Below are 14,500 nucleotides of genomic sequence, written 5' to 3' on the forward strand. Positions count from 1 at the left end.
TGGTGGTGGTGATGGTGGTGAATATGGTGGTGGTGATGGTGGCAACATTGGTGATGGTTATGGCAGTGGCAGAAGTGGCAGAGGCGGTGACAGTGGCCATCGTGATGGGGACAGTGGTGGTGGTGGTGGTGGCAGCATTAATGTCCGTATTTTGCTGTCTCTACCAATTTTCATATACTGGAACTGGAAAGAGGTTCGCTGGGGCCAGACTGAGTGTGTGTTGGGTGACAGAGGTGGTGAGAGGCTTGTATTTGAGTCTCTTTGGCATCAGGGCTACAAGACAAGTATCTCCCGCTCTGGCCAGGAAACAGTGGAGTATTTAAAAATAGAATTTTATGAGCCATCAGAGCCTTTCCAGAAATACATCTACATGGATGGGGGCCCAGCAAAAGTCTTCCTTCTGGCCCCACAGCCTCACCCCACTAGCTGCTCCAGCCCTTACTCAGGATTTCCGACACCATGAAGGGTGCTCCCAGCCAGCGAGGGCCCATCAGAACAAGTGGCCCACCGCCCGGTCCTGGGGGAGACTCCGGCGTCCCGGCCCTGCGCCGAATTCTTCAGGGCTGACTCATTTCTCCTCCTGACAAGGGATCAGCCGTAGCAATCACCTCAGTGTACTGACAAATTCCACCGGCCCCTGTATCATGATTTCACGATTGCCCAGATGTGACCATCCTGGGACAGGGGTGCCCCAGACACTGTTGGCCCACATTCCATTCTCCCCTGGCTAGTAACCTGTGGACAGCGCCTTCATCTCACTGAGCCAATTCTTTGGCCTTAAAATGGAATAAAGTATCCCATCCTCCCACCCCTGTGGCCAGAATTGGATGAGAGATGATCTGGAATGCGGACACCATGCCTGGCCCGTGGTGGAAGCCATGATGGCTGTTACTCTTCCACTACTGAAGGAACAAGACCTTGACCTTGCTAATACAGTGCCGTCCAGCAGAAACAGAAGACAACCACATGAGTAATTTAAAATTTTTTAGCACTCACATTTTAAAAGTGTAAAAAGAAGTGGGTGAAATAAAGTTTAATAGTATATTTTATTGAGCCCTATATATCTAAAATAGTAACATTTACAACACATAATCAATATAAAAATCATTAGTAAGGCATCTTGCATTCTTTTTTCATGCTAAATCTATGAAATCTGATGTGTGATTTATTCTTACAGCACATCTCAGTTCGGATGCTAAATTTCAGTTGGAAATACTTGATCTGTATTTAGATTTCATGAGATAAACAGCTGAAAATGTAGATTCGTGTCCCCAAGTTATTCCAAACATACTTAAAAGTTTTATAATAACTGAATGGTCAATTTTTAAGTTTAATTTTAAATTAATTAAACTTAAATTAGATTAGGAATTTGGTTTGTCTGTCCTGGTAGTCACATTTCAAGTGCTCAATAACACGGTGTGGCGAGAGGCCAGCATAGTAGACAGTGCAAAAGCTAGTTCAAGACCTTTATATTAGAGGTGGAGAAACTGAGGGGCATCTGGGGGGCTCAGTCAGTTAAGGGTCTGACTTCGGCTCAGGTCATGATCTCACAGGTTGTGGGTTCGATCCCCGTGTTGGGCTCTGTGCTGACAGCTCAGAGCCTGCTTCAGATTCCGTGTCTCCATCTCTCTCTGCCCCTCCCCCACTCGTGCTCTGTCTCTCTTTCAAAAATAAACATTAAAAAAAAGAAGTGGGGAAACTGAGGCACACAAAAGAGGAGAGAGTTGTCCAGGTACACATGAGGATTTAAGCACCAGAACACAGGGCAGTCTGCGCTTGGTCCTTCCAAGACCACCATTTGCTTCTTCCAGAGGGTCCCAGAGCGGACTGAATGGTGCTTCCCTTAGGTTCAGAGAATCGTCTTCTCCAGGACACTTTTGGCATGTTTTGTCTTTTGAACAGACATCTCTCCCTTGTACTAAATCAGAGCCAGCCTCCCTGTAATTTCTTTCCTCTGACCACCCCAGAGAACACAGCTGTCCTTGCCTCAGGGCAGCTGCAGAAATCTGTGGACAGAAATCAGGTCCTTCCGGGTTAGCCCATGTGTTTCCTGGTTCCTCTAAGATCCCGTCTTCCTGTCCTTCCTCCATCACAGTTAGTACCTGCTCCTACTCCAAGGTGGGGCCATCACCTCCCTCATCTTACAGCAAGTACCTCTGTTAATGCAGCCACAGGGATTGAATCAAACTAGCTCTTTAGTGTTTGCCAAGAACGTAGGCTTTTTTTTCCCAGCTCCCCTTGAGGTTTGGGCCTTGAGAAAACTATCTTCTGTGAGTCGTCAGGATGTCCTTTCCAAACCAGAAACACTGCCTGCCCCACCCCTACATCCCAACCCAGTGTGGCTCAGGGATGAGATTCTCTTCTCTCCCTCTCTTATATTCCCACATGCACACTTATACACACTCATTCACCCTGCTGGAATGAGTGGCTCTGAATGGGGCAGGGCGAGGGAAAGCTGCATTATGGGATGCCCTATGGGGAAGGGGCACAGCGGCCTGTTGGAGGGAGTGGCCTAGGTCCCCCCGAGGGAGAGTGGGGGAGAGCGGCTGACCTTTCTGGCACAATGATGGTCCCCTCCAACTCCAAGCGCCAAGGGAGGGAGACCCTGTCAGTGGGACACAGCCTCAGGGACTGTCAGAAATGAGCCCCAGCATCTTAGAGATGAGGGGGCTGCCTCGTGTCACCAGTGGGTGCCCTGAGCCCCGGACGGGGACTCAGATGCATCGGCAGTTGACTCGGGGATCTGGGCAAGTCCCCTCACCTTCCGGAAGCCCAGAGGTCACTGTAGTGGGGAGGAGGCCATGATCGGGCCTAAGGCTCAGCATGGCTAGGAGGCTGGAACAGCATGTGGCAAAGGGGGTGCAGAGGGCTCTCCCACTGGGACAGCCCGGGCACCGAGCAGCACCACGAAAGGGGTACTTATCCAGAGGTCACTGTGGGCCAGGCCGCTGGTGAGCACGAGCAGCTTGAATTCTCAGCTTTGTGAGGCACACAGGACCCCTGTCCCCACTTTGCAGACAAAGCCCCGCATCCCAGGAGCTAAGGTCACTCTCAAGGTCACAGGGGCGTTGAGCGCCGGGTGGGTTTTGAACCCAGGCAGCCAGCCCTCAGAGCTCGTGTGCTAATCTTCCACACTTCTCACCCTCGTCTTTCCCTCCTTCTCCCCTCAGGGTCCTGAAGGAAAACCAGGGAAGCAAGGCGAGAAGGGCCGGGCAGGAGCCAAGGTGGGGTGCCACGCGTCGTGTCCCCGTCCCCTGCCCGCCTCTGTCTCCACCTCCCGCCGGGGCCCGGTGGCAGCCTGTCTCTCCTCCTGCTGCAGGGTGCCAAGGGCTACCAAGGACAGCTGGGCGAGATGGGCGTCCCTGGAGACCCTGGGCCCCCCGGCACCCCAGGCCCTAAAGGGTCCCGGGGCAGCCTGGGACCAACGGTGAGAGCTCCCTGGGTGGGGTGGGGTGGGGTGGGCTCAGGCCCGGAGCAGGGTGGGGGACGAGGGCAGAAAGAGAGGTATCGCCAGCTCTACCCCTCAGCTGAACCTCTGGGTGTGTCTTGTCCTGGCCCCTTCTGAACCACGGGTCCCTTTGGGAGCCTGCCGGAGCCGCAGCCTCACTCCCTGGAAAAGTACCCGTAGCACCGAGTGTGCACTTTGAAGGGGGTGGTGGGTCTTCGGAAGCCTTTACAGACCCAGATTGACAAGACCCATCTTAGGGTGGGGAGAGGTGACCAGCCCCTCGAGAGTGATTTTTAGGAACAAGGAGTTTTCCCACTGGAAATAGATCCACGAGGATCAGGGTGGAGGTGCTGCAGATCCCTGGGTGACTCTGGGGGTGTCCCGGCCTGTCACTCACCGGCCTGCCCTGAAGGAGGGCCCCCCGGGCTCTGACAGGTGCAGAAGGGGGACACCCGGAGGAGGCAGACAGGTCTGATCAACCGCTGAGCTGCTTTGTGGCACTTACCAGTGTCCACGGCGCTGATGGCCCCACCGCGGCTGATTTCGCGCCGCCACCACGGTGCCACTGCATGTGCACGTGGGAGGAGATATGCAGGAGTGTGTGTGTGTCGCCTGGTATTTCCACCGCACAGACTCCCAGACTCCATGGGCGGGCACCCCCAAGAGCATAGGCAATAACGAAACACAGCTAAAGTTATCAGGAGGGGATGAGGTTGGAATATTTATCATCTTGGTTTTTAATATGATTGATTTAACTGTAAGTTCACATCCTTTAATTTTTTTAATAGTGGTTCTGTTTAATAATTAGCTCACAAAAGCGAAGACAGTTTAGCTGCTGGCTCTCATGAACTGCTGGAGCTGGGAGAGGGAAGGGCTGGAGGGGGGAGAGGAGCTGAGGGGGGAGGGGGCAGATGAGAGGCGCTGACGGGGGAGGGGCAGACGACCCTTGCTCTCCCACCCGGGTTCTGGGCTGCGGGTGTGCCAGGCTGCTGGGCTGAACTGGGCTGGAGCTGGTGGCCAGGCCCCCACCCTGTACTAACTCGGCTCTGCTCCTCTCCTAGGGTGCCCCAGGACGGATGGGGGCCCAAGGAGAACCGGGACTGGCAGGTTATGATGTAAGCAAATCTCACCTACCCCCTTCTGGAATTCTGTCCTGCAGGCAGGGACCCAGGCGTGCCTCGGCCTCAGCCCCCACCGCCTCCCTGCTGCGGGCGTGTGCCCACAGAGTGGAGTGGGGGTCAGAGACCACTGGTGGGCTGGGCAGGGCTGGCGGACGCAGCACCACCCCCCGCCGCGTGCCCTCTCCGAGTCCGCCCTTCCCATGGCGGGCGCACGCCCACTTCCTGTCTGGGTGTCACACCTGCTGTCTGTGTGTCACACCTGCTGTCTGTGGAGGGAAGCATCTTAGCCCGGTTTTGCCTCCGAGCTGGCGCTCCACTTAGAGGCGGCTGAGCCAAACCCATGTTGGACATCTGAGTGACTCGTCCTCAGAGAGGCTCGGGGCTAGCTCAGAAAGGGAAACTGAGGCGCAAGGCGGCTGATGATTGTGTGTGCAAGGCCTGACAGCTTGTTAGGTTGGAAGGTGGGACGCAGTGTCTGGAGGAGAGGGAGAAGAGGCACAGGGCAAACGATGTGGCAACTGGAAGTTGGGGGGCAGTGCCGGGAGACCAAGGAGGGGACGTGCACGCGCTTCTCGCCACCACCTGGGGAAGCCCGCTGAGGCCGGCACTTTGCCCCTGCCCCCGGGGACACAGCTGGCTCTCACATCTGGCCCCGGGTATCCTCCAGCCTCGGGTGGGCAGCATCGCTGAACACCCAAGGGACTAACATGGCTTGTCTGGAGGCCAGGCCCCAGAGAGGCACAGTGCCTGCTCAGGGTCACACAGCAAAGTGGGGCAGAGCCAGGACCCGAGCTTACGGCCCAGATTCTCCACTTCCCAGTTCCCGCCCTCCGTCACTGTGCCTCTCGAGTCCTCCCTCACATACGCTCTCACCTCTTGTTTCTTGTAGGGACACAAAGGCGTCATGGGCCCCCTCGGACCTCCCGGACCAAAGGGCGAAAAGGTGGGTGCTCGGTCCTGGGAAGCAGGCGCTCCCTGCAGGAAGTCCCTGGGACACCGTGGCTGGGGTCGTGCAGAGGTTCACGGTCGGCTCTCCCGGGCTCATACCACGGCTGGCCAGGAGCCATGAGACCAACGTTCACTCAACATGGAGATCCTGGCCATCAGGTCTGTGCCCAGCACCGGGACAAAACCAGACACGGGACCTGCCTGCCGGCGGCTTCCAGTCGAGCAGGCGAATAGACACCAGTCACGTACCGACTAGAAATGCAATTCCATCGTCTGCGTGAACGTGAAGCTGGAGGCTTGCTTAGGAATGAGATTGCCCAGTGAGAGTCACCGGAAGGCTTAGGACAGAGAGCGAAGCCAGGCTTTCACAGCCAGGAAGGAGCCACTGAGGCAGAGGGAGGCGCATCCATTCCCCACCCCTCGGCTCCAGCTTTGGTAGAAGACAGGAGTAGATAGAAGAAAGCTTGCTGATGGCTGTGCCCCGTCACCCTGTGCAGGTGGGGACATGGGGCCGGAGGGCCATGGCATGGGTGCTAGGTCACATTCCGAGGTAGCCCCAAGCCGGCCCTGGGCCCAGGCCCTTGAGCTCTGAGTCCCCCGCTCTTGCCCCCCTCCTGCCCTGAAGGCTCAGCCGGAATGCATAGCCGGTGGCCTGCCTCGGTCTCCCTGCCCCCCTGGCTCCCCAGCCCTCCTCTCTTTCGCCGAGTCAGCTACCCGCTAACTATACCCCGCTGCCTGGTGAACCACCCCGGCCTGGCTTGCCGTCCTGCTTGCCCCCTCCTGCTTGGAGAAGAAGAAATCTGCAACCAGTGGGCTCCTGCCTCCCACACGAAGCTGCAGGAAGCACCACCCAGCACCCCGCGTCCCTCCTCGGTCTTCACGGCCTGCCACTGCTGGCCCCGGAGGGGTTAACACAGACCCTGAAACAAGTTGGGGGGGGGCTCCCTCCGAGCCGCATGCAGCCCCAGATCAGTTCCTGCAGCTGCTGAGAACGGGAGCCTAACTCTAGATCTGCCCTGGGTCTGCGGGAGGCCTTGGTGGGGCCCCAGGGTTCCCTGAACCTTGATGTCCTCATCTGTTAAGTGGGTGGGCACCTCAGGAATGCGAGGCTAAGCAGGGCATCACATAGAGGCGGCCAGAGGCACTTTCTTATTTATAAGGCCGTGTGTGAGCTCACTCCCTCATGTGGCCCTCTAACAGGGACCGGAGGATTTCAAGTGCGGCGTGTTCTGGCCCTGAGCCTGGGGCTGCAGAACGATGCCCTAAAGGGCTCAAGAGTAAAAATTAGGCACAAGCTGGAGGCCACTGGGAGGAGCGGGCGCAGTTCCCAAGGGAGACCCGGAAACACAGCGGCCGTGTGCAAAGCTCTAGCCTGGGGTGTCTCCATGGTGCCCACCACGGCCCCCGCATAGAGGTGCCAGTGTCCCACAGACAGACGGGGAAGCAGTCTTCACGGTGCTCAAGCACTAGGTCAGGACCGGTGGAAAGTGGCAGAAGGATCAGGACGCAGACTGACGCCAAGCTGTGCATCCGTAGCAGGAAACAGGCGCTTAGATGAGCTGATACGTTGCTCGGCTTGCGAGTTCCCTGTGGGGCACGTGTCTATAAAGGTGGCGCCTGGAGGGATTAGGGATGAGACTCTGGGAACAAGGCGACAGCAGGGGTGGGGGGCTTCACCAGCTTCCTGGTGCTACATACGCATCCCCAAACCACAGCCACAATACCGTGGGGGGCGGGGGCGGCAGGGAATAATCTGTATAGCTGGCCTTTGGGGCAGACCACCCCCTTGATTTCTGTGTGGCTTTGGCTAAGACCCTTCTTTCCCTGGGCCTCAGCTTCCCCATCTATAAAATGGGCCAATAGTCACAGCAGTGTAGGAGTGCGGAATGGATGAAGGGTCTGGCACACGAAGTGCCCGAGGTAGACACTGCCCCCTTCTCCAAGGGGCCCTCATCCAGCTGCCTCCCCCCACAGTGGGACCGAGACTTGGGACAAAGAGCCCTAGAGAGAGGTCAGGGAGGAGAGGGAATCCCCACTCCCTGGGCCACCCCCTTGGGTACAAGTGGTTCTGAGCTTCAGGCCAAGTCCCCCCACCCCCCGCCTTCAGTCTCTGCCCACAGGAGCCGCAGAGGCCCCGGGCCAAGGGACTGCAGCTGCCAGGCCTCAGCACTGATTTGGGCCTGGGACAGGCTCCAGCCCCAGGACGGCTCCCTCTGCTGCCTCTGAGGCCTCCCCTCCAGTCCCTGCCAGCCTCGAGGGGGCCCAGGGGGGCCCCAGCCGGCGCCTCCTGCACCCCCATGGGAGTGACACCGGTCGTCTGGGGCTGGAACACTCTGGGCCCTGAGGTTCTGCCACTTGCTTCCCTGCTTACCCCTTCCCTGTAGCCAGCGCGTGGCCCCCAGCCTCCCACCTCCATGGCGGATGGGGACCCAGGGCGGTGTGCCAGGGCTCCAGGGCCTCTGCTCGAAACCCTCCTGCTCCTCCCCCTCCTCCCGTCTCTCTGGCTACCTCCAGGCCGCACCTCGCCCCTGCTGCTATTGTCAGCAATGCCCAATGTCATGGCCATCTGAGCCCCTACTGTGTGAGCAGTCCTGAGCTTCCCTTCCCGGGCCCTTGGAGCAGCGCCACAAGGCTTCGCTGGAATGTTCTGCAGACAGGGGTCTGTCTGATGGACACGCCACCCAGACCGGCCATGGCCAAGGGCAACCTGGGGTTTTCTGGCCACTTTTGTCCAGCAAAGGCCGGAAAAAGGGACCCTTATTCAGGGCGCAGCAATGGAGCAGCCCACATCCCCTCTCTGTGCCTCAGAGTTCTGAGCTGTAAAATGGGGAGAATGATACCACCTGCTGCATAGGGCTGTTGCAAGCATGCAGCCAGTGCCGTGCATGGCCGGTGGCAGTGCCATGGTTGCCGGCTGTTGGAACTATCGTTGCTCCCCGCAGAGCACCACACGGGGACTTCTGGTGTCATTTCTGGGAACCCTCATCCCTCACTCCTGGGTATCTCTGCTGTCTCTTCGCCCTACCTCAGTCCCCTTCCCCAGCTGAGACAGAGAACTCTGAGACAGGAAGGGACCAGCTGAGGGTCTGAGCCGCTGATCCTGTGCAAAGCTCAGAGCCACCTGGGCTTACAGCCTGAGGGCACCTGCTTGGGGGTGCCCAGCGGGGCGGACGGTAAATAGCGCCGTGCTATGTGCCATGATCCTGGTTGCACGCCCAGGTCTGCCCCTTCCCTCTCTGGCCTCGGTCTCCCCATCTGTAACCCTGAGTGGGCTGGACTCCATCTCTGACGCAGGCCCTTTCCACTCTGTGTGGGGTATCTGGAGTTCCCCCAAATTCACCGGGGGCGAGAAGGGTGAAAGCCCGTTGTGTCCACAGGGGGAGCAGGGTGAGGATGGCAAGGCCGAGGGGCCCCCTGGACCGCCTGGAGATCGGGTAAGCCCCCCTCCCTGTCCCCTGGACCACTGCCAAGGTGCAGCCCTGGCTTCTGGCTGTGGGCGGGGGCGGGGGAGGCTGCTGCCGGCTTGAGAGCAAGTGGCCAGTGAGACCCAAGTCTGCATCCCCTGCACCTGGTGGCTCATATTTTGTTGTCTTCATCATTCAGGGCCCCGTAGGCGATCGAGGAGACCGCGGGGAGCCAGGGGACCCTGGATACCCCGTAAGTATCAGAGCTCTTCCCGCTGGCGGCATCCAGCAAGTTCTGCAAGGGCGCTCCTCAGCCCTCACCAGCACCCTGGCCGGAGAACCGCCTTCCCCAGGAGACAAGCCCTCCTCTCACCACTTGTGCCCGGCTGGCTTGAAGCACAGACGCCCTGAAAGAGGGCTGAGGCCCGAACTCATGCTGATGGGAGGTGGGGGTCAGGGAGAGGATGAGATGGGAGATAGAGACCCGTTTGCTCCCAGAGCCTCAGTCTCCCCATCCGTGGCCAGGAACAGCTGTCCCAGAAGCTGTGGACAAGCCACTCAGGGAGCGCCAGGCCCCCAGCAGGCGCCTCCCGCCCCCGCCTCATTCTCTCGGGCAGAGTCCTATGGCTTTGCAGATTAGCAAGCTCAGAGAGGGGACAGTGATTGGTGGCTGGGAAGGCCAAGGGCCTCAGGGCTCCTCCAGGCCGGAAGTTGCCCAGTCCCCAGCCCTGCCAGGATGGACCCCCTCACCGGTCTCTCTTTGGCTTCCAGGGACAGGAAGGTGTGCAAGGCCTCCGTGGAGACCCAGGCCAGCAGGGCCTACCAGTGAGTGGTGCTTCCTGTCCTGCCCCCCCCCAAGCCCTGAAGGTGGGTGGGCAGCAGTGGGGGAAGCCATGGCCCCTTTAAAGCACAAAGGGACCCTCCCTGGCGGGATAGCCTGGGGCAGCCCCAGAGCCCACACCCCCAAACCCCTCCCACCCTCCCCCTCCAGGCGGACACTGGCTGCCCTCCCCAGGGGAGAATCCTGGGGCTGCTTTGCATCACCTCACCTTGGTTTGCAGGGGCATCCGGGACCTCAGGGACGGCCAGGACCCAAAGGATCGAAAGGGGAAGAGGTGAGAGGGCTGGTGTTCACAGGGGAGCCTGGGAGGGGCAGACACTGGCCCAGGCACGGAGCAAGTGGGAGGCTGGGCTGGGGGGTGCCCTTTGGTTCAAAGGGCTTGAGGCTGATGGGGGGAGGGGGAGGGGGGATAACCAGCCCCATATGCGGGGCCTCCAGGAGGGGAACCGACCACCTGTGGGGCCCGCAGTGGGAGTCCAGAGCCAGAGCTCGCTCTCTTGCTGCCATAACCACTCCGTGGAAGAAATATTGGAGCAGCAAGGGGTCTGCGGGAAGAGGGGCAGCGATGCCGGTGGGGGGAACTTCCTTTCTTGCACCCAGAGCCCTATGCCTGCCTCCGCTGAGGTTGGGCCGATGCTGTCTTAATGCCCTCAACCTCCCCTCCTCCCCCCACCCCGATCCTCCCCCACCCACCCCCCTACCCCAGGCAGCAGGACTAGAGCCACACTCTCAAGGGTCAACGGAGCTCCCGGGCTCAGGCTCCCCCTAGGAAATTGCGGGTGCCTGGAGCCTCTGTAGCAAGGGGAGTCCGTGGGGCCCAGGGCTCAGAGCAGGGGCAGTGACGACGAAGGCCAGCCTGCCCCTGGGCTCCCAGGCCAGGACGCTTGGGCCCATGTGCAGATTCAGATGCTGAGGCCCAAGAGGTAGAGGGACAGGCCCCGCAGGGCCCCGCAATCCCCTTAGCACCCGTTCAGAACTCCTAGGGCTCTGTCCTCTTCCGGGCAGCCTCCATCATGTGCCCCTTGATTTTCCAGGGACCAAAGGGGAAGCAAGGCAAGGCGGGGTCACCTGGACGAAGGGGGATTCAGGTGAGTGGCCTGCAGCTGGCTCTCTCCTGCCTGCCTCCCTGCCCTTCCCAGAAACCCACGCCAGCTTTTTTTTTTTTTTTTTAATGTTTATTTATTTTTGAGAAAGAGAGAGAGCAGGGGAGGGGCAGAGAGAGAGAAAGAGACACAGAATCCAATGCAGGCTCCAGGTTCCAAGCTGTCAGCGCAGAGCAGGATGCAGAGCTCGAACCCACGAACAGCTAAATCATGACCTGAGCCGAAGTCAGCTGCGACTGAGCCACCCAAGCGCCCCATCACCAGGGCTTCTTTTATACCCCCAGGGCCTGCAGGGGCTGCCAGGGCCTCGGGGCGTGGTGGGGAGACAGGGCCCTGAGGGTGTGGCTGGACCTGATGGATTTCCTGGCCGGGATGGTCAAGCAGGACAGCAGGTGAGCAGGGGTTAACAGGCGGTGTCTTGTCTGAGACAAGGCGTGGGTGTTGGGGCAGGGTGGGGGGAGGGGGTGTCTGCCAGAGGCCATGGCCAGGAGAAGCAGGTTTGGAAACTCCGGTGGGGCAGGACCCACGTATCCAGAAGTTCCCTGCTTGGGCAATCGCCTCAGCCCTTGGGACCTGGGAATGTGTCCCTTCTGCCTGTCTGTTCTGCACCCACAGGGTCCTCCCCCATCTGCTGCAGAGAACTTCTGCGTTTAGGGTCCTTCCTCACAGCTCCTAATGTTTCACTGGCCCAACTCTCCTCACACACATGGGCAGGGTGACCTCCCCCCCCCCCCCGAGTCTGACCTCTCCCACTCCAGATCCCACAATTCCTGGGACTCGGAGTCATTCTGCCCCCTTGGTTATCTATTTCCTGAAACACAAGAAACCCTCCCTTGCCCTCTTTCTTTACAGGGGGAGCAGGGAGATGACGGGGACCCTGGCCCCATGGGCCCTGCTGGGAAGAGAGGAAATCCGGGCGTGGCTGGCTTGCCTGGAGCACAGGGGCCCCCAGGGTTCAAGGTCAGACACTTGTCAATAAACTCACCCACCCCTGCACCCTCTCAGCCTTCGTACTAACCATAATGACACTGATTATGAGCGCTTACATGGACACCCACGTCCCAGGGCCCATGTGAAAATGGAGTTCATGTCACTGACGTTTCTCAGGGGTCCCGCCCCAAGCTTGAACCTGACTTACAGGAAAGTTTATCCAGCTAGCTAATAAAGGCGCCCTACAAAGCCGTTCATCAGAGGCAAACCGGTTATTGAGCTGTCCTCGGGCGCCCTCTTGTGGGCCTTTGTGGAACAAAGGCAAGGTCGTGAGAGCAGCCAGGACCCTTTTCCAAACGGCTTCTTTGGAGAAAGCCTCCCTGAGCCTCCCTGAGCTCCTCTGACTGGGGAGGCAGCCCTGAGTCAATCTGAGCCCAGGGCTAGACCCAGAAGGGAAGGTTGAGCTGGATGAATCAGACATGGCTCCTCTTGCCCTCCCCTGCTCGAGGTTGAGTTGGGGAGAGGCCGGAACACTTTGCGGAAACAGCAGACAGAGGGAGAGGTGGCCTTGGCTCAGGGAGGGTTTAAATGAGGAGAGAAGGGGAGGAACGGTTGGAGCAGGGGTGTGGGGGTGGGAACTTCATGGTCTGCTGGGAGGAAACAGTATAGAGGAGAGGCAGGGCGGGGAGTGGTGGGGGAGTGGGAGCTTGAATTCCAGAGTAAGGAAAAGAGGCTGTCCTGGCAAGGAGGCTGAAACTCTGAGCATCCATCAGGCCTACATCTGAGCCCGAGCATCCTGAGATACCAACGCACCCTGTGAAATCACTGTTCTGTCTCTCTTGGCCCTCCCCGCCCCTCCCCTAAAACCATTTCCTCCTTTGATCATTTTGGTGTGTTTTTGGTTTTTTTTTTAAAGGGTGAAAGTGGATTGCCTGGGCAGCTGGGTCCTCCTGGCAAACGAGGGACAACAGGGGGAACTGGGCTTCCGGGGAGCCAGGGGGGGCCTGGACCCAAAGGCCAGCCGGTGAGTGAGCCCCAGCGAGTACAGTGTGCTCACACACACCCACACAAAGACTCACGCTCACACGTGCACACACAGGCCCAGATACGCCCTGCCTGCTCTGTGACAGGGGCAGGGCACCACCCTCTCTGGGCCTCCCCTGAGAAGGGCGGTGGGAAGGAGAAGGCTCAGAAATGAGATCTGAGCGGTCCCCCCAGAATGGGGAGAGGTGGATCACACCCTGAACCTGAAACAGCCGTGTATCTATTTAAGAAAGTCAATCCGTGGTTTAAAAAGCATCTCACAAGGAGAACTCTAGGCTCAGATGACTTCCGTGGAGAATTCTAGTAAACGTCTATGGAGGAAGTAATACCGATTCTGCAAAAACTCTTCCAGAAAATTGAAGAGGGGAGACTACTTCCCAACATATTCTATGAAGCTAACATTACCCTGATGTCAAGGCTGGACAAAGACATTGCAAGGAAATTACAGACCAATATACCTCATAAGTATGGATACAGAAGTTCTCTATACAATTTTAGAAATACAAGTCTAGGAATATATAAAAAGGGTAGTACATCGAGATCAAATGAGGGGCACCCGGTGACTCAGCTGGTTGAGCATCTGACTGGTGGAGCATTTGAACCTTGGTTTTGGCTCAGGTCATGATCTCAATGGTTGTGGGTCAAACTCTGGGTAGGGCTCTGTGCTGAGCATAGAGCTTGCTTAAGATTCTCTCTTTCTGCCCCTCTCCGCTGCTCTTTCTCTCTCTTTCTCAAAACAAAAACAAACAAAAAACAAATGAGGTTTATCCCAGGAATGCAAGGATGGTATAACACTTGAAAATAAGTCCATATAATTCACCATGTTAACAAATTGGAAAAGAAAACTCGCTTGATCACCCCAGTAGATGCAAGAAAAGCACCTGAGAAAATGCAACTCCATTTCTGATGAAAGTGTTCATCAAACTTGATAAAGAAGAGGAGTTTCCTCAACTAGAAAGAGGGTAGTCATGAAAAACTGACAGTTAACATTGTGCTTAACAGTGATTGACTGACTGTTTCTTTTCCCAAGAAGTAGACATGAGTCAAAGATACTTGTTCTCACTACTTCTAAGTTTATTTTATTTATTTATTTTGAGAGAGAGAACATGGGCGTGTGTGTGCTGGGGAGGGGCAGAGAGAGGAGACAGAGACTCCTAAGTAGTTTGCACACTGTCAGCACAGAGCCTGATGCAGGGCTTGAACCCACAAACCATAAGATCATGACCTGAACTGAGATCAAGAGTTGGATGCTTAACCGGCTGAACCACCCAGGCACCCCTGTTCTCACTGCTTCTATTCAACACTGTACTGTCAGTTCTAGCTGATGCCATAAGGAATAAAAAAACAAATGAAAAGCATTCATGTCAAAAAGGAAAAAGCAAATCTTTTCATTTGTAGATAAAATGATTGTCTATGTAGAAAATCCAGTAGAGGGGCCCCTGGGTGGCTCAGTCATTTGGGCATCCAACTTCTGCTCAGGTCATGATCTCGTGGTTTGTGAGTTCAGGCCCCTCATCAGGCTCTGTGCTGACAGCTCAGAGCCTGGAGCCTGCTTCAGATTCTGTGTCTCCCCCTCTCTCTGCCCCTCCCCCGCTCAGGCTCTGTCTCTCACAAATAAATAAAATGTTAAAAAAAAAAAAAAGAATGAGACTCTATACACT

The 14,500-nt window shown here is 57.4% G+C and overlaps 1 protein-coding gene across 1 annotated transcript in view; it reads left to right on the plus strand.

Annotated features, from left to right (window-relative positions):
• The window catches only part of COL27A1 (collagen type XXVII alpha 1 chain), a 153,393-nt gene that overhangs the window by 126,231 nt on the left and 12,662 nt on the right, over positions 1-14,500 (plus strand). Inside the window, exons 41-52 of the mRNA XM_039241124.1 lie at positions 3,171-3,224; positions 3,320-3,427; positions 4,510-4,563; positions 5,459-5,512; positions 8,895-8,951; positions 9,121-9,174; positions 9,693-9,746; positions 9,983-10,036; positions 10,797-10,850; positions 11,150-11,257; positions 11,718-11,825; positions 12,712-12,819. Of these exons, the coding sequence (XP_039097055.1) occupies positions 3,171-3,224; positions 3,320-3,427; positions 4,510-4,563; positions 5,459-5,512; positions 8,895-8,951; positions 9,121-9,174; positions 9,693-9,746; positions 9,983-10,036; positions 10,797-10,850; positions 11,150-11,257; positions 11,718-11,825; positions 12,712-12,819 (867 nt within the window). The remainder of the gene's footprint in view (positions 1-3,170; positions 3,225-3,319; positions 3,428-4,509; positions 4,564-5,458; positions 5,513-8,894; positions 8,952-9,120; positions 9,175-9,692; positions 9,747-9,982; positions 10,037-10,796; positions 10,851-11,149; positions 11,258-11,717; positions 11,826-12,711; positions 12,820-14,500) is intronic.

The sequence above is a fragment of the Hyaena hyaena genome, unplaced genomic scaffold (genome assembly GCF_003009895.1).
Source record: "Hyaena hyaena isolate Hyena2069 unplaced genomic scaffold, ASM300989v1 scaffold_6, whole genome shotgun sequence".
Taxonomy (NCBI): Eukaryota; Metazoa; Chordata; class Mammalia; order Carnivora; family Hyaenidae; genus Hyaena; species Hyaena hyaena.